Genomic DNA, 20,063 nt, shown 5'->3' on the forward strand with positions numbered 1-20,063 from the left:
TTTGATGAAAAATGACTCTGTGCATGTGGTGTGTGTGTGTGTGTCTTTGTGTGTCTGTGTGCATGTCTGCATGTACAGATTGAGTACTTCTTGCGTAAGTTGACAGAGGCGATGGGGGGAAGCTGGGTGGAGGAGCGCTTCGAGGACTATAAGCTGCAGCTGAACTCGAAGCAGCAGTGTCTGAATGCATGGGAGCTCATCAGCCTAGTTGGGTCGGGTCACTTCAGTAAGGGCATGGACCATCAGACGCTCTCAATGGGAATCGGTGAAGTCTACCAGGAACTCATTCTCAACGTGCTCAAACAGGTGGGCAGCACATCAGCACAGACTGATGGTACAGTCTTCATCGCAAAGCTCTGTCATCTTACTCTGATTTCAAAGAGTGCCGATGCAGCCTACTGTAATAACTGTGAAGCATATACCACTTTAAATGATAGGAGTCATAGATTTCACACTAAATTAAACAGCACATTTAGCACCTGGCAATGAAAATGTCAAAATCCCTCTAAATGTCTTAGTTCACAGTAGAAAAAAGGCCCCAAAAATGCGGAAGTTTTTCGATATTTCGATTAATTCTGCTAAAAACTAAAACTGTTTTTTTTTTTTTTTAAAAAAGAAAAAAAAGAAAAACGCTGTTTGGGACCAAGCATTTTGAAAACAATTACAGATTAAATTCTAACCACAAATGCAAATCATTGATTAAAAATGGTGTCAAATAATGAAATTTCAGTTCATAAAGTGTTAATTATTGATTTATAATGAAGCTTGCTGTTAGGAGGATGTGAATGTTATTTAAGCTGCTAAGTATTCTGTCTTACTGCAGGGCTATATGATGAAGAAAGGGCACAAGAGAAAGAACTGGACGGAGCGCTGGTTTGTGCTGAAGCCAAACACAATCTCATACTATGTTGGTGAAGACTTGGCTGAAAAGAAAGGAGACGTCCTGTTGGATGGAAACTGCAGTGTGGAGGCAAGAGCCTGCTGTCTGTAGTAAAACTCTGTTTCAGCTTCCCGGCCTTGATTTCTATGAGAACAGCAGCGGAAGAGAATCTAAACATGTGAAACACAGAGATTAATTCCCTATGCACATAAGAAATAAAAGACCAGAGAACTGTTTAGAAAAAAAGAAGTATGTTATTGTTTTTTGTCTGTGTATTGTCAGCTTGTAAATTCTGTTTTTCTTTGCAGCATTTACAAGATAAAGAGGGAAAGAAGTGCCTCTTTCTCATCAAGTCATCACAAAAAAGCTTTGAAATCAGTGCATCAGACAAGAAGAAGAAGCAGGAGTGGATCCAAGGTGAGTTCTATCGAAGCTGCTCGATAGTAGTTCGATAATAGTTTTCTGCTGTCTGCCTCATTGTTAATAAACAGTAAATTAGTTGTTCACTACTTCTACTGCAAATAAACCTGTTAGTTCGACACAGTTAAAGAAAAACTTTGTTCTGCTCAAAACACCTGACCTACAAGGTATCCAGGAGCCTGCTGTAGTTGTTCGGATGACTGAACAACTACAGTCCCTAAGGGAGTCTCCAGCCACCCTTTGGAGGAAGCTCATGTCCACTGCTTGTTTCAGCTATCTCTTTTTTTCTCTCTCACTATTCAGTGTAACCTCAGTAACAGCTGAATTTCTCTCTTTATGAGAATACCCAGGACATGTACAGTGGGGCAAAAAAGTATTTAGTCAGCCACTGATTGTGCAAGTTCCCCCACTTAAAATGATGACAGAGGTCAGTAATTTGCACCAGAGGTACACTTCAACTGTGAGAGACAGAATGTGAAAAAAAAATCCATGAATCCACATGGTAGGATTTGTAAAGAATTTATTCGTAAATCAGGGTGGAAAATAAGTATTTGGTCACCTCAAACAAGGAAAATCTCTGGCTCTCACAGACCTGTAACGTCTTCTGTAAGAAGCTTTTCTGTCCCCCACTCGTTACCTGTATGAATGGCACCTGTTTGAACTCATCATCTGTTTAAAAGACACCTGTCCACAGCCTCAAACAGTCAGACTCCAAACTCCGCCATGGCCAAGACCAAAGAGCTTTCGAAGGACACCAGGAAAAGTATTGTAGACCTGCACCAGACTGGGAAGAGTGAATCTACAATAGGCAAGCAGCTTGGTGTGAAAAAATCAACTGTGGGAGCAATCATCAGAAAATGGAAGACATACAAGACCACTGATAATCTCCCTCGATCTGGGGCTCCACGCAAGATCTCATCCCGTGGGGTCAAAATGATCATGAGAACGGTGAGCAAAGATCCCAGAACCACACGGGGGGACCTGGTGAATGACCTGCAGAGAGCTGGGACCAAAGTAACAAAGGTCACCATCAGTAACACACTACAACGGCAGGGAATCAAATCCCGCAGTGCCAGACGTGTTCCGCTGCTGAAGCCAGTGCATGTCCAGGCCCGTCTGAAGTTTGCCAGAGAGCACATGGATGATACAGCAGAGGATTGGGAGAATGTCATGTGGTCAGATGAAACCAAAGTAGAACTTTTTGGTATAAACTCAACTCGTCGTGTTTGGAGGACGAAGAATACTGAGTTGCATCCCAAGAACACCATACCTACTGTGAAGCATGGGGGTGGAAACATCATGCTATGGGGCTGTTTTTCTGCCAAGGGGACAGGACGACTGATCCGTGTTAAGGACAGAATGAATGGGGCCATGTATCGTGAGATTTTGAGCCAAAACCTCCTTCCATCAGTGAGAACTTTGAAGATGAAATGAGGCTGGGTCTTCCAACATGACAATGATCCAAAACACACCGCCCGGGCAACAAAGGAGTGGCTCCGTAAGAAGCATTTGAAAGTCCTGGAGTGGCCTAGCCAGTCTCCAGACCTCAACCCCATAGAAAATCTGTGGCGGGAGTTGAAAGTCCGTGTTGCTCGGCGACAGCCCCAAAACATCACTGCTCTCGAGAAGATCTGCATGGAGGAATGGGCCAAAATACCAGCTACTGTGTGTGCAAACCTGGTAAAGACCTATAGTAAACGTTTGACCTCTGTTATTGCCAACAAAGGTTATGTTACAAAGTATTGAGTTCTTCTTACAGAAGACGTTACAGGTCTGTGAGAGCCAGAGATTTTCCTTGTTTGAGGTGACCAAATACTTATTTTCCACCCTAATTTACTTTTTTAAAATACTTAAAATACTTTTTTGCCCCACTGTAGCTGCAGGTCTGAAATGATTACAGAATCAATCATCGACCTGTGACTTAGGGTGTCCTGGGGCCAAGTGCACATATGAACATCGTGAATTGTATGTTCAAACATGATGGTCGTTATGGACAAGCAAACCATGGCTCAGGCGGTCCCTCCCATTCGCATATCCCCAGATTGTGTCGTCACTAATCTTCTTGACAATTCAAGTTGCCTGAAGGAGACAATGGAGTCCCCGGAAAGGGCACCTTCAGTTATCCCATGCATATACCTAAACCTGACTGCCTGACGATTGCCTTTGAGCAATGGCAACTCCAGAGTAGTATATAGCCCAGGCTGTGTATTGAGACAAGCCCAACTATCTCTAGCAGTACTTCCCAACCCCTCACACTGGCTCAGGTGCCTTCCTGCCCAAAGAGGTGATATTCCATGTTCCTAAAGCTAGATTTGTCATCTGTGGTTTGGACAGAGAGGGCATCCAACCATGACTGCGGCCTGATCCACAAAACACCAAACTCTCATATCCCCTACTGTTAGTGGTGGTCCCACAAGAGAGCAAGCCCATGTAGTGCTTTTAGACTGTGCCCAGCCAGACCCCATAGGTTAAAGCTCGGCCTCCTTACTGTGACATTTCTCCCAGGACCAGTTTGCCTTGAGTGATCCTTCCAGGGTTGAATTGCCCCTGACAACATAGCTGCTGGGATCACGCTGGCATGCAAAACTGTCCTCCAGGAAGAAAGTGGCAATTCATAAAGGGGCTTGGAAAAACCAAAACCTGAAACAGGAAGCTCTAAAACTAAAGATTTTTTTTGTGTGATATCCATGTCTCAGCTGTTCAGAACTGCGTGACTCTGCTGCGTCAGGGCAGACCAGCGCCGCACCGCGAGGCTCGACAGAAGCGCAGAGAGCTGCGGCTGAAACAGCAGGCTGAACAGGAAGAACTGGAGCTGAGGATGAGGGAGCTACAGACAGCCAATGAGGCCAAGCAGCATGAACTGGAAAATATGAGGAAGGTAGGAGATGGAACTCACACAGTCAATAGTCCCCCGTGGATCCAGTCTGGTCAGAAAAAGTCTGCCTCACTATCACTTCTGTTTCGTAGCATCTCAAAGATGAAAATGAACAGAAGTGACAGATGCAGAGATTGTCAAAAATATAACAGATAAAATCACAAAAGCAAAGCGGGGGAGGAAAAAACGAGAGACTTAAAGCAGCTCTTGGCCATCTTCACTATGCTGTTTGTATTGAAACAGGGAAGTCGATCTTTGTGGTCATGTGAGACAGAGGTGCATATCTTCATGGGAAAAACTGAGTGAGTGAGCATCATTTAGAGACAAAAAGCTATAATAAGTGCAAACTGTACATATAGTACAAGATCAACATGTGATCCTCAGACATTAGAAACACCATGTAAAGTGAAGCCACCGACTTTCATCCTCTGAGCTAAAAATAAAAGTTTATTTTCCTTTGTTAAAATGGAAAAAAAGAAGAGAGAGCTTATCAGATAACAGCCTGACGGTTGGGCGGGCAGTAATAACAGTAATTAAAACAGCCTTTCTCTTGAGAACTTCTTGAAAATAGGAAGTGCACGTAAGGGAGATGTGGTTACTGAGGTTATAACGAGAGAAACGTCTGCATATAAGGCTGGAGGTGCATCTGTTGGATCACAGACGAACACCAGGATGTTTAAATAAGATTATGAATGGAGCAGAAAAAACGTCTGTGCATTCTTTAGTGAGCGAGACAAACCTGAGGGATTTCCCTCACTGAAGTTCTGAACTTGTATGTTTGAAAACGGCACTCCTCAAAGCACAGCTCAGTACTCAGTCTCAGATTAAAGAATGAGGAAGGATGGGAGGCATTCCTCTTCCAGCATAAAGTGCACTGGAGCAACTGCACCTCACTGTCGAACTATTCACACAATGTTACAGCACACTGGTGGTTAAAGACCAGCTAATTTGTGTTCTCACATTCATGTCAGAGAAGTCTTAGAAATGTTCAGGGCTCAACTGTATGTGTGAAGAATTTGCAGTGTTAAAGCTGCAAGCCTGTCCTCCATTTTTCAGACGGTCTCCACAGGAAGGTGCAAACTATGTGGCACTAATTTTGGGAAAGTGCCTAAAGTATCTGAAAACAATGTTCTGCCTGCCTTGCCTTTTATGGAATTATATTTCTGTCAAAAAACAGCAAATAATTTGTTGCCATTTATGCAAATAGAACTCGACAGCCAAGTGCACAAAGGAGCCATCATCCAGGCGAGCGCGTCTCTGCTTAGCTGTAGCTAATTTATGCTCTTGCAGACAGCTCTGCTGTCGGAGCTGACTTCTGCTTGCTTGCGTCAAACTGACTTTTGAGAGCTTGTGGAGGGGGGAAGCCCAAAGAAAGAAGGCCTCTGATGGGCCTAGCTACTTTCAAAGCAATCACACCTTTAAGCCTCAGTGGATGGTTTTTTTGAGGTTCTTTGGATGTATGGTTTATTTGTTTTGTTTTTATGAGCGATTCGGTCCCTGTACGACCACAGTGAGAAGTTGGTCTGCGTTGCAGGATGTGAGCCCTAGTGGGTGTTGAACTCTGCCAGGGCTGCCCTCTGTAATTGATTACAGTCATCATTTTTTATGAACAGGCATAGCCAAGTGTTGATATACTCCTAGCTTCATCTGTGGTTACAAACTGTGGGGTAGTGATCAAAAGAACAAGCTTGTGGATACTAGCTGTGAAAACGAGCTTCCTGCAGAGGCTGGCTTCTTGCTCAGAGCTGAGGTGAGGAGTTAAGTCATTCGAGACGGACTCAAACAGCCGCCACTTTTGCACACTGAAAAAAGTCAGTTGAAGTGGTTCAGGTGTAAGTGTAGGATGTTTCCTTGATGAGGTGTTCCAGGCATGTCCTGTCAAGAGGAAGCCCTGGTGTAGACCAAGGACACGCTGGGGAGATTATTTCTCAGCTGACCTGGGATTGCCTGAGTTTTCCCACAGATGCGTTGGAGGTGGCTGGGGAGAAGGGGGTTTGGGCTTCTCTTCTTAGACTGCTGCTTCTGTGTGACCTGGCCTTAGATACTAGCAAAAACTGGATGGATGGTAATGGACATATACTGGCTATGGTCAGCAGCCTGCCACCTCTCTCTGTGGCCACCCACTGCACTGTGAAGTGATAAAACTAAACTGATAGAGCCGACTGGCACAGATACAGCAACTTAGAAGTACCAAGATGTCTCTAACTATTATGGTATAATGTTGGGATTGCATCTTGCTTAACCAGTGTTGCGAAGGCGGTTTGTGGCCGAGAAGGAACCACTGTTTTCAGTCAGGTATGTCATCACGGCTGTCATTGTCTAAATTAAGTGTCAAAACCAATCCAGCAACATTCCTCTAAGATTGCATCACAACTTAAAATAATCATTCAATAATCATTATCTTGCGCACTTTTAGAAGTGACAGTGTATTTTTGTGTCGCACACTGCAGGGTTACACACGCGTCTCATGCAACTATTTGAAGTAGGTCAACTAAAAACCCTCGTTACCACTGAAACTTGCTGCCAGCTCATGAATGCCAACAATAGATCAGCTCCACCCTGCAGTCTCTGACTAATAAATAGTCCATCACTTCCTGCAAATGAAGGAATGTGGATTGAAAGAGCAATGTGGGGGCAGGGGGTGCAGCAGCCATTAAACATGTTGCTCCAGAAAATCCTCCTGCTAAACCTCACTCTCTCTGCTGCTACCAACACTGCTGATTTCTGCAATTTCATTTGTCTTTTTCAAATGCTGATAATTAGTGGCTGCTCTCAGCTAATTCTGAGAAATAACAGGAAGTGCCATCTTCAATATTGTCGTGGTTAAGTATTTTTCTCATTGCTGTTAGTCATCCGTGAGAAATCTGTTTGTTTGTACTGTCCTTCTGCAATGTGGGCAAATGTTATGAAATAGTCTCTCAACTGTTTGATTTTGTGATTTTTGTTATAGGAAAAAAACATCATTGCAGAGCAGATGGGCTACAAATAATTAAAAAAGGCCTCTTATCTGACTCAAGGGGTCAGATAAATCTTCTGAGAATGGTATTGTTTAGTTAAACTTAAATCACCGCATTGACCACGTATCAGTGGTTAGGTTTTCAGTTCAGTGTAGGACCGGGGGGGTTGCAGCCAGCATTGTGAGTAAAGCTAAGTTGCAGTCAGCCTGGTTCACGCTGCGCTCGTCTAACAGACTGAAGAACAGGACAAGAGTTCTTTGTCTGGAACGGCGACCTCTAAACTCACAACAATCTACCATTGAGGTGTAAGTGTACAACTCGCATAGTTAGCTTCATGAATTAACAATGAACACAAACATGTGTAGCAACACACAGGCATACAGTAGACATTCTCACACACTGCTGCTATAAGAGGAGCATTGTGACAGTCTGCAGACAGTTCACATCAGGGGTGAAGCAAAAAGAGGTTATTGATCAACCACCAGCACAGTTTAATTTACCCAAATGTTTTTCCCTGTTACGTTCGGTTTTGTTTCGAAACAAACCCACGCTCTACACCAACAGCTGGCAAACTTAAAAATGCGTTTTCATAAATTGTTTGTATATTCTAGTATTGTTGGTGTCACATTCCTCATAGGTCAGTGAGATGCCAAGAGGCCAAAAACAGCTACACACAGTTCGCACAAGACTGTGTTGCCATTTATACGCTTCACAATGTATTTAAATGATTGTAGAACAAAAACAATGGCAGCAATTATAAAAGTTTAACCTTGGAGTATATAGGCTATGTTGGACCTTTAAATGTATTTTATTTTAGTTAGTATTATTCTAGTATTTTTGAACCTTTGCTTCTTTTATAAATACAAAAGCTGACCATATAAAGTTTTTAGAGCTGACTTGACTTGAAGAAAGAGTTTCGTTACTCATCCAAGTGACTTCTTCACTCTCAGCTGACTGCAGGTTTCCCCAACCTTATAAACAGGTTTGACTCTCATCATCCACTGGAGCACAAACTGTGACTGTAGCATCCTGATGACATACAGAGGCCAGGGAAGCAGAAGAACATCATATCAAGAAGGTCCTGAGTAAATGTGGTTATCCCAGCTGGACATTTGTCAAAGCTGAGAAGGCGCCAAAAGAACGCTCCAGGAGAGAAGGACAACCGCTGCCTAAGTGAAAACTCCCACATCTCTGTGGTTTTTAAACCCCAAAACACACTGCACCAAAAATTGGTCCACTCCAAGGATTGGGTCCTGCGACACAAACAGACTGACATAGTGTACGCTGTAAAGTGCCAGGAGGATTGCCAGGATTAAACATCAGGGAAACCAAACAACCTCTGGCTAAGCGGATGGCACAGCACAGAAGAGCTAACTCGTCAGGCCAGGACTCTGCAGTCTATTTACACCTACAGGCCAGTGGACAGTGATGAGGATGTACACATCCTGAACAGGGAGGAACGCTGGTTTGAGTCAAGGAGGCCATTTACGTGAAAAGGGAAAGACCATCTCTGAATCGAGGAGGGGGGGCCTAAGGGTACATCTTTCACCAACTTAACAAATTTCCCACGTGTGGGACTAATAAAGGTTATCTTATCTTATCTTAACTTACAATGCTGTGATTGCAGACATTCCCCAACTCTCTGTGAATGGTACTCATGGTACCATTCGCACTGATCAGTGGTCTTTGATCAGTGGTCATGACAATTTGCATATTAATGATCAAGAAACCAACCTCCCAGGCCATTGTTCCTTCAGTGGTGCTAGTTTCAGTCATTGTGCAAAGGTACTTTTTATAAGTTTGGGGAAACCTGCAGTCAGCTGAGACTGAAGAAGTCACTTGGATGAGTGATGAAACATTTCTCCCACTGAAAATGCTACGTCCAGATGAACAGAATCAACTTTTTGGGATGTTGTCTTTATATATCAGGTCAATTGCAATTATGGTCAATTTCTTCTTGGAACTAAATTTTGATTGCGTTTCGATTACAGCAAACGAGGAAGATTTGTCTTTATTTAAAAAAACAAAAACAAAAATCCCCCCCCAGAAATATCAAGTGTTGTTACATCCTGGCAAGATAATGAAATTAGGCAATTTAATTAAATGGATGGAAATGAAAATGGAGTTAATGAAACTGCTGCTGCTACATTTTGTAATAAATTCAGGGACCTCTAGAAACATCTAGAAGCACCAAACCTACTTATGCTCCTGATAACATTTTATCAAATGTCCTGTTTCAACAGTCGCCTGCAATTCCACATTGACAGCAACTTGTGTTGTATTTTATAACTTTGTCATTCAGAAAGTTAAATGAGGGAAAAGTCTTGAAACAAGCAACAAAACCTGTAGCGTGCACTCAACATTCTCTCTTCTAAATCTAAAAGGAGACTCATGGTGAGAAAGTGCAAATCAAGCCTCGTCACACTTGTTTGCTGGGTGTGTTTCACAAATGGCTAAACTGAATTTCCCTTCATTCACAACCGGCTGTGGCAGATAGCTGCCCCTCCCCAAGGTTGGTGGTGCTGAAAGGTTTCCTCCTATTTTTAAAGGGAGTTTTTCCTTCCCACTGTTGCCCATTACTTGCTGATAGGGGGCCTGGTGATGGTTCTTTCTAATATTGTTGGTATTGTATCCTAGAAAGTGCCATGAGGCAGCTTTTTTTAAATTGGTGCTATATAAAAATTTTTTGATCTTCATGTTATCATAGCGGGCGATTGTGGCTCAAGAGTTGGGAGTTCGCCTTGTAATCGGAAGGTTGCCGGTTTGAGCCCCAGCTTGGACAGTTTCAATTTTGATGTAATTTTTCAAGACACTTCACCCGTTGCCTACTGGTGGTGGTCAGAGGGCCCGGTGGCGCCAGTGTCCGGCAGCCTCGCCTCTGTCAGTGCGCCCCAGGGTGGCTGTGACTACAATGTAGCCTGCCATCACCAGTGTGTGAATGTGTGCATGAATGGGTGGATGACTGGATGCGTAAAGCACTTTGGGGTCCTTAGGGACTAGTAAAAGCGCTATACAAATACAGGCCATTTACCATAGTTTAAAAATGGTCAAATATGATACCAGTATGTGAAGTAACTGGCTAGCATGCTTACCACTGTCTGAAATCCTGATTATTTATCAGCCATAAAATCCTGATGGGTATTGTCATTAACTGGCCTCGCAGGTAGTGTGGACCCCCATCTCTGTGAACGCGATAACGATCGAGCAGTGTAAGATTTTCATGTTGATACCATGTTTGAATCTAATAGGATGCTGAGCGGCAGCACTGGCAGGCAACAGTTTTCACATTTTGTGTTTATATTACTTGTGTTTTAAATTAGCACTGTAGCACAGTGCCATCTCCATTTTGTTGGTCTATTTCAATTGGTTTTTGTTTCTTTGCTAAAATCTCAATTTAATAACAATCAGCAATAACATGGATCCATAGCAGAGTCGGGGTGCATTGATTAACCATGTAGAGTGTGCAATGACTAGGCTAAGAGAGAGAGAGTGTGTGTGTGTGTGTGTGTGTGTGTGTGTGTGTGTGTGTGTGTGACAAAAACAATACAGTTGCTGTAACTGTAATGGTTACATCGACCCAAATAAACGTGGAAGGTCATGAGAGAATGACTAGTAGTCTTCTTCTTCTTTTACTTTTTTTTTTTTTTTTTAATAAAAACAAAAAAAAACAACCCAAAAATAAAATGCAACCGCAATGGTAAAACATTTGTTATTCCAAGAAGTCTGAACTCTGCAGGACAAATGATTTCAGTGTGTATTACTTCATGCTCAATTTGCCTTCATAGAGCGCTGCTGGTGTTACATTTGCATACCTATTCAGAGGCAGCGCATTCATTTCTGTTAGTCTGTTAGAAACCACACAAATAAAATTAAACATGCAGCAATCCCCCCCTGACAGGTCTTTGCTGAAACTTCCCCCTCACACCAGTTTCGTTGTTTGTTTTCCTTTTTTCATTCTGTGGTTTTTAAAATGGAGAAACTGCTTTTTAATTTCAAGTTTATTTAAAAGTTATGATGTAGTTCGCCAGTTTCAAAATGGAGCATGAAACTGATGTGCTGCATACTATATATGTGTTACTACTTTTCAGTTCTCATCCTTGGCTAACCTTTTGTCTGCACAGCAGTTTCATAAAACTACTAGATGCTTAAAACAAAATAAAACATAATAGATATAATTACCAGGCTTTAGAAGGGAAAATTAAATTAGAAGAGCTACAGTTCTGGTTGGTTTTTAGCCAATCCCTAACCTTTACTGCAAAATCATTTATCTCCTCAACTAGACTTCACTTGGCAATATGTCTCAAAATGATGGCACTTGATGATGAAACTGTATAAATTAAGTATTACAATTACGGCCATTGCTATGAGGACGCCAAAACACAAACAACACGTGCTTTTGATGGCTTTTTCTTTGAAAACACTGGACATGTTGCCAGATTGGTATCATTCCCCCCAGTGTGTCGAGTTGGACTGTAGCATGACTCCTTAAGAATGATGACTGATGATTGGTTAAGGTACGAGGAGCGAATCGAAGGTAAAGCCAGTTAATCGTAGGTAACTTTTGCCTTGTGTTATTTTAATTCCAATAAAGGATTAAGTCCACGCTTTATCTTGTTTTATGTCTTTATTATATACCCACAGCACATATTTCAAATTTTCATATATGTAGTTGCTTCTGCAAAAGCAGGAAGAGTGAAGCCCTTTACAGTTTTCAAAATTCCAGGCTTTGTTTGTTGTTTGTTGTTTTGTTTTTATTTTGTTTTTTTGGCTGTTTTACGACTCTAGGACTTTAATTTATTGAGAAGTGTAGCTTTTCTAAGCCCTGGTTATATCCCTGACTAGAGTGTGATATTTTAGTGTATGTAAAAGTAACACCACCAAACAGTCTCTTTAACCTGACACTACAAGGGTGTGAAATGTGTGATTTCACATACTGCTTTAGTCCACTCTGCAAAAAAAGGAAAATTAAAAAATTTCATTTTTGGCTTGTCTGTTGCTCTTTTGGCAGGCTCTGGAGGAGGCAGCAGCTGACGCAGCAGAAGAAGAAAAAAGACGCCTTCAGACCCAAACTGAGCTCCAGGACCGTTACAGGAGGGACCTGGAGAGAGAGAAACTGGTCTGTCAATCCTTTTCATCTGCATGTAATGTCTATAACGTACAGTCGAGCATAGTGGTGCCAGTTGGACTTAATATCATACATGGATGTTTCCTCTGCACCATTACCACAAACTTCTGATTACTCTGCCTGACAACATCTTAATATTGTTGCGCTACACTTCATTAAGTACACTCTAGTACTGGATCTTCTGATTAAAATGCCAATTTAGAGTTATTTACTTTAATTCCTGAACAGAAAAACAATTTTAGTGGTTTAGTGGTTCCTACTTCCTACTGTTTAAGTTAATTCTGCATCTCCTCGTTGTATCTCTGCATAATTTCCGTGATGGCTGTTCATCAGTGCAATTCCACTCAGTCTTTGGTCAGTTATCTGAGATATGTATTGAAACATCAGTAGTAGATATGTGCAAATGTCATCAATGGGGGGGCCTCCATAGATGAAGTGCCACATTAAAATGACAGCAATATTAGCACTGCACACTCCTTGTGTAGTCTTAAGTACTATTACAGATAAAACAAAAAATAAGCGAAGTCAAACACTACCAGGTCCTGAGTTAGACCCCACCATCTGGCCGGGGCCTTTCTGGGTGGAGTTTGCATGTTCCCCCTGTGCTTGTGCGGGTTCTCTCCGGGTGCTCTGGCTTCCTCCCACAGTCCAAAGACATGCAGATAGCAAGGTTCGGTTAACTGATGATTCTAAATGTGAATGTGAGTGCGAATGGTTGTCTGTCTCTCTGTGTTAGCCGTGAGACAGACTGTGACTAGACCTGTCCAGGGTGTACCTCAACTCTCACCCCATAGTAGCTGGAATAGACTCTAGCCTCTAGACTCTACTCGTGACATGGATGGATGGATGGGTGGGTGTGGGGGGCAACAGACTGGTCAATTACTGCACTTGCTTTATATTCAGGGACATTAATCCTCAATTATCAGGCTGCAAATATATTCATAATAATGCATTTTATTTGAGGGCACCTTTCAGAAACCCAAGGTCACCTTACAAGGAACAAAATTAATAAAAGGAACAATATATCACTGTATTATTGAGAGCATGCAATAATGGGTAAGTCGGAACAATTTTCATAAACTTGTTAAATACATAAACTGAGAAGAGCTACTAAAATAAACACAAAACAGAAAAGTACTGCAGAGTCTTGAGCAGCAATTTGGAGAGACTTGAATGGATGTTGTTTGTTGCCTCACATTTAAGAACATAGTGTGTGGTTAAGAAGTGTCTATGAGGCTCAGCTAACACTGATGGCGTTTTCTTTCTTACTCACAAACACTTGTTTGTAAAAGAGCCCCGTTTCACTGTGCTCGAATGCCACTGATAACATCTTGACATGCTTGCTACACAGCATGGATGTGGTGAAATGGCAGAGAGATGTTTAACTGTGGTTCTTTAGTCACAGTTCTGCTCTCAGATGTCCCACTTAGTTGATCCTAAGAGACGGCGTAATTTTGATTTGTATTTCTTACTTAATCTTATACATCATTAATATGTTACTCGGTTTAAGTTGGTTGTAACAGCACTTCGCTTAACTCCACTTTCTCTTACACTCGTCCACACCAGCTGAGCTACCCACTGAGAATAGCATGAGGTTTTTAGTGTTTGCTCAAGATCATCTCCACTAATGAGTTAAAACTCATTCTGCTGATCAATCCTGATGGCCCATTGATCAGTTGATTATAAAAACTGCTGATTCATAAACTTCTGATCCCAGAGGTGTTATATGAAGCAGTGTTAATGCTAATAAGTATGTTATACTTCTTCCTACTCCATTTCAGACTTAATAATTGTAATTTCATGTCATTTAGACTCTATTTTATTTATTTTACTTTTTTGTTTTGTCTGCGCACATGCATGTGTGTATTTACATATATATTCATATTTGTACATGTAAATGCAAGTATGTGTACTTGTATATATCATTTTTTCTGTATATGTCTGAAATAAAGATACAATAACAATGAGTTAGTGAGGTACGCTGAGCTCTAAGGTGACTCTCAAATGCTTTCATTGAGGCTTTTCCCGTCAATAAGCTCCAAGTGGGATTTGGATAATACAGCAGCCTTTTGAAGGCTATTGAACAGCAATAATATTCAGTCAACAGAAAATATTTAAATTTGATCTGAGCATAAACTAAAGTGATTTACAGCCCTCCATCAGAAGGCTTTGGGACAGTGTCACAATGCACTTTAAATGCACCCACAATATCAGATATAAACAGCAGCACTCATGGATGTAAAGACTGCTAGAATAAATATTAACTTATGAACTCACAAGGCTGATTTTTTTTTTTTTTTTTTTTTTTGGTCATATTTTGCTGTTATATTTCTTTGCTGTCACCTGTTCCTCTGTCTCTGGATGTAGGCGGCCCTTTTTTATGTGAAAGCAGTGAGAGCCTGAAATAACTGATAACTATCAGCTTTCTGTTATATATATATATATATATATATTTCCTCTGATAATGTGTCTGATGGGAGTCATCAGCCCTCTTTTATGTGAACGCACTTGGAGCAGAAAGCCTGAGTTTACAGAGAGCTGATAGCAGTTGTGATAGCAGTTATCTCTGAGGTTTTAGGTTGCACCTGTCTGTCTGTTTATTTTACACATCTAATATCAAACTCTGGTTTCCTGTGAGATGTCGATTAATCATGACAAGAGTACTTTAGATATGCGCACCTGCTGTGGCACTTTAGAGTTGGCACCAATATGCAAACTCCAACGCTTAATACAAGTCAAGTCAGTTTTAAAAAAAAATAAAAATAAAATAAAGTATGTATGAGAAAGAACACCCTGAAAATTAGATGATCCCCTATGAGCAAGCAGTTTGGCAACAGTGGGAAGGAAAACCTTGCTTTCAACAGGAAATAACATCCAGCAAGAGATGGGACAAAAAAAAAAAATCTAATGATTTCAGAGTGGTGTATAAACACACACGAATGGATCTTATGAGTATTAATTTTGAATTCCAGGTTAAGTATACTTCTGTGTTTCCTGGTTTTAAAGGTGCGGCAGCAGATTGAGAAAAACCTGGCTGAGAAGTCCACTGAGCTGGAGCAGTACCTGCAGAGGGTCCATGAGCTGGAAGACATGTATCGCCAACTGGAGCACGCTTTGGAAGACGAGAGACGTGCCAGACAGGATGAGGAAATCATCCGTAAGCTGCAGACACGGTGAGTCAAAGGGTGTGCGGAGGGAGAAATGTTTGGGTTTGTATAAAGAATATTCCCCACAGAGCCTCACTCAGATCCTCTGATGAGGAAACTTGGGTCACTCGGATCTTTGCATACGTCTCCTATCTGGAAAGCATAACACTGGGATAAATATATTCATAGAAATTCTTTTTGTTACCTTAACAATCCAGCACGTGTGCTACCAAATTTCAGTGAAGCATGAAACTTATTATTCCTAATGAAGTGCATCACATGAACCTCTGTCCAAAGAGCTGAGTCTAAGTCTTTGTTTTCCTAATATAGGAGGCTATACACAGCCAGACTTTCAACTTCTCCTTCATACACTCGACATTTCCTCCCTCATCTTTCCTTCCTATCTGCTGATGAATACATTCCAGGTCACGCTTGAGAAGTCACCAGCGAGTATTTCCTTTAAATGTAGTCGTTGTGTTAAAAATGTCAATCAGTTCTTTAGAAGAGGACAATTTTCAGTGGCTGTTTTTTCTCTACAACCACAGTTAAATGAGTAAAACATGCCTGAGACCTAAATGGCAGTGTTTTATAATGAAACGTATAGGTGCTTAATGAGATACAAGAAATATTAAAGACTTGCCACTGAAATTTTGAGAGAGGAGATTTGCCAGGGGCACAGTTGTGCAGCACTATATACATATGAACAGTCTCAGTGTCAAAAAATATCAACTATACAAATCATGACATCACAAACTCAGATCACCTTTATGGAAAATATATTTCATAAAAAAGTTTGAACTAAATTATGTTTGTATATATTTATGTTTATTATATTTACTTGTCTAACTACACTATTGCACCACCTGCTGACACATCCGTTTACAGCTGATTTATACATTAGCTTCTTTATTATTCTTTTTTTTCTTTTTAAAACAATTCTACTTTTACAGCCTGGAAATATATTTCTCTTTTATTTGTGAAAAGGTGTTTGCCTCCTGCCTGATTTTCTCTTTTTTGTGTGTTTTTGTCACACTTAAATATTTCAGATAATCCAAACAAATTTAAATGTTAGACAAACATAATGCAAGTAAATACAAAATTAAGTTTCTAAATGAAGGTGAGCTGATTGCCCCCTAAACCGAATAACTGGTTGGAGCACCCTTAAAACTGCAACCAAGCTATAAGTGGTAATGAGTCTTTTACAGCACTGTGGAGAATTTTGGTCCACTCATCTTTGCAGAATTGTTGTAATTCGGTCACACTGGAGGGTTTTCGAGCATGAACTGCCTTTTTAAGGTCATGCCATAGCATCTCAATCGGATTTAAGTCAGGACAAGGCAACTCAAATGTCTGCATTTTGTTTTTCTTAAGACATTCAGAGGTGGACTTGCTAATGTGTTTTGGATCATTGTCCTGCTGCCAAATCTAAGTTTGCTTCAGCTTGAGGTCCCAAACAGACGGCCGGACGTTCTCCTTCAGGGCGTTTTGGTAGACAGCAGGATTCATGGTTCATTTACCACAGCAAGTCTTCCAGGTCCTAAGGCAGCAAACAGACCCAGACCATCACACTACAGTGTTCTACTGTTGGCATGATGATCCTTTTCTGAAATGACACACACCTTTTTGTCTCGTCAGTCCACAGAGTATTTTCCCAAAAGTCTTGGGGATGATTAAGATGTTTTCGGGCAAAACAAGACGAGCCTTTATGTTCGTTTTGCTCAGCAGTGGTTTTTTGTCTTGAAACTCCCATGCAGGCCACTTTTGCCCAGTCTTTTAAGGTGGAGTCATGAACACTGACCTTAACTGAGGCAAGTGAGGCCTGCAGTTCTTTGGATGTTGTTTTGGGGTTGTTTGTGACCTCTTGGATGAGTCGTCGCTGTGCTCTTGAGGTAATTTTGGTCAGTTGGGCACTCCTGGGAAGGTTCACCACTGTTCCATGTTTTCACCATTTGTGGATAATGGAATCACTTTTTCCACACAGGGCCATGTAGGTTTGGATTCTTTTTCCTCTTAAGAGTAAGCACCTTCATTTAGAAACTGCCTTTTGTGTTTACTTGTGTTATTCTTTGACATATATTTACATTTTTTTGATGATCTGAAACATTAATGTGTGACAAACATACAAAAACTAGAAACTTAGGAAGGGGGCAAACACTTTTTGTGTGTGTGTGTGTGTGTGTGTGTGTGTGTGTGTGTGTACAGTGCACACACTGTTGATAATAGTAACTACACAGGGTCTAATATTTTTCTCAAGAAGTGTCAAATCTGTGGAAAACGCATGTACGGTCCACATGCTTTGTTTATGCAGTGATCTGACCCTCCTGGGGGTAGGGCCCATGCTGAAGCCTGCCTGTAGTAAATGATATATGTACTGTGGACCAGATTACTGGAGGAGGAGGCCAAGAAGAGAGCAGAGTTGGAGCAGATCCATTTGCAGCAGAAGCAGGCCATCTCTGTCACGGTGGCTGAGAAAGAGGAACTGGAGAAGGAGCGTCTGGCCAAGGAGAGCGCCCTGCAAGCTGCAATGAAGCAGCTGGAGCAGCTGGAGCTGGAGAGGCAGGGGGCGCTGGAGCAGTATGAGGTCAGTGATGGGGGGTATAAATATGGATGCAATAGGAGTAGTGTGAAAACTCCTCTGTGGAATGGAGCCGTTACCCACAAATATATCATTAAAACAATAAAAAGGGAAAAACTCAACTTATCATCATTTCTATGAATGTTGACATTTTATGACTAAATTGTGCCTCTTGCTGTAGTTCAAAGCAGTTACTGAGCAGTCTTTGAGGTTTGCACCTAACATATGTCCTCAAAGCTGCTTTCAGTTGTCCTTCCTCATATGTAGCACACAGCAGGAGACGGTCTGCTCCACTCAAACTACAGAAGCTGCTACATGTGGTTTAGAGGTGGGGGCCACCTGCATGCAGGAGGCAGAACATGCAGCATCCACCTTGCTAGCAGTGACTGGACTATTTGCACAGCAGCTTTCCATGCAAATATGCAGACTCATCATGTGATTAGTCTGTCATTCCCAAAAGAATTCACTTTTAATCAAATACTTTGTGGAAGCCTCAGGGACACCTGTTCAGGCTTAGCCATTTAGACAAGATTTCTTTAGACAAGAGATTTAATACTAACCACTTGTGAATCAGTATGCTGATAGGTGCCATGTTTACATCTATTAAACCTCACACATGTGTTGCGTTTTCTGTTTCTCCATGTGTGAGCCAGACGGTAAAGAAGAAGCTGGAAACTGCGACCAACAACACCAAGACCTGGAAGCACAAAGTGGCTGAACATGAGGGCTTGTTACGGCTCATTCAACCAGGTAAACAGAAACCCAATGAGCATCCGCCTGCACCATGTGGTGCTTTTCTTAAGAGCTGTTTGACAGTTAAAATTCAAGTTTAAGGTTAGGGTTGGGATTATTTTTAGGTGATAGTGATATATTCAGAATATCATACATCTGTTTATTCATATAGAAAATATAAAATGAGTTGTTTTTTTTCACTATAACATAAATTCAGATTTAAAAAAAAAAAAAAGTAAAAACACGTTAAAAACCTAATCACAATGATAGTTAGGATTTTTAAAAATGTTGTATTATAAAAAATGCCATTCTATTTCATGTAAAAACTGACCTATGATATGTTATAAACTGTGCAGTCAATTGCAGCTGGTTATAATCAGGGGTGCACATAAGTGGTCCGCAGGTGCGCATTCGCTGTCAAAATAAAAGACGTGCACCAGATAAGAAGTTGCAACGCGCGTTTGCGTACATAAGATTTTCTGGAGGAGGACAGACATTTGTTTAGAACTCTTAAAGATGTCGAAGAAGCTCCTTTAAGCAATTACTGTGATGTTCCTCCACCTCCAAAGAAAGATCAGAAGGAGTCCGAACCGCAAAAGAAGCACGTATTCTCGGAAAGTGGTTGCAGGAGGCGAGCTGGCTTCAAACAAATGATGAACGCACAGAGATGTGGTGCGGAATGTGCTGTGAAAATCCCACTCTAGCGGACAAAAACAGTGCTTTTTATATGGACGCAAACGCGCGTCGCAACTTCTTATCTGGTGCGCGTCTTTTAATTTGACAGCGAATGCGCACCTGCGGACCATTTATGTGCACCCCTGGTTATAATCATAGAAGTTGTCAGTACACTCTCGGTGTCTCTCTCCGTGTCTGCACCATTGCAGACGCTGAGACAACGGGACGCACAGCAGTCCTGTCATTAGTCAAGACTGAGATAAACTTTACCTGGAACCATGCATGTGGTTTGGTTGTTGCAATAGTTGGCAGCACAGCTGGTCGTAGTTGTGTGTGTCGAGTAATGGTTTTGCTCGCTGATTTACAGCAATGACTCCAGTGAGCGTGATGTTGTACAGCGCCACCTCCTCGAAGGGCATTAAATCACATGCCAGTAGAGGAAGGCATGAAAGTAGAAGGCTACACTCTGCAGGGACAGAGTGTAGATAAGAGAGAAAGGGAGAACTCTGTGGGTTTGGTAAACATTTCCTCTGTGGTCTACTCTGTAGCTGCTAATCAGACAGAGGCTATCATCTAGAGTCCTGCAACTTTTTTGCAATGCTAGCTTAATTTGAAGAAAAATGGCAGTTACACATACAATAAATCCTCAGATTTTTAGCTGAGGATCAGCTGTTGTGG

General features: G+C 41.6%; 1 protein-coding gene across 1 annotated transcript in view; it reads left to right on the forward strand.

Annotated features, from left to right (window-relative positions):
* The window catches only part of swap70b (switching B cell complex subunit SWAP70b), a 36,546-nt gene that overhangs the window by 11,731 nt on the left and 4,752 nt on the right, over positions 1–20,063 (forward strand). The window contains exons 4-11 of the mRNA XM_085282971.1: positions 79–306; positions 824–970; positions 1,189–1,297; positions 3,997–4,178; positions 12,141–12,248; positions 15,264–15,430; positions 17,786–17,984; positions 18,632–18,728. Of these exons, the coding sequence (XP_085139097.1) occupies positions 79–306; positions 824–970; positions 1,189–1,297; positions 3,997–4,178; positions 12,141–12,248; positions 15,264–15,430; positions 17,786–17,984; positions 18,632–18,728 (1,237 nt within the window). The remainder of the gene's footprint in view (positions 1–78; positions 307–823; positions 971–1,188; positions 1,298–3,996; positions 4,179–12,140; positions 12,249–15,263; positions 15,431–17,785; positions 17,985–18,631; positions 18,729–20,063) is intronic.

Source organism: Mchenga conophoros, linkage group LG7, assembly GCF_057382185.1.
Source record: "Mchenga conophoros isolate Kocher_MC1m ecotype Shallow Benthic linkage group LG7, M_conophoros_male_GT1.1, whole genome shotgun sequence".
NCBI classification, from domain to species: Eukaryota; Metazoa; Chordata; class Actinopteri; order Cichliformes; family Cichlidae; genus Mchenga; species Mchenga conophoros.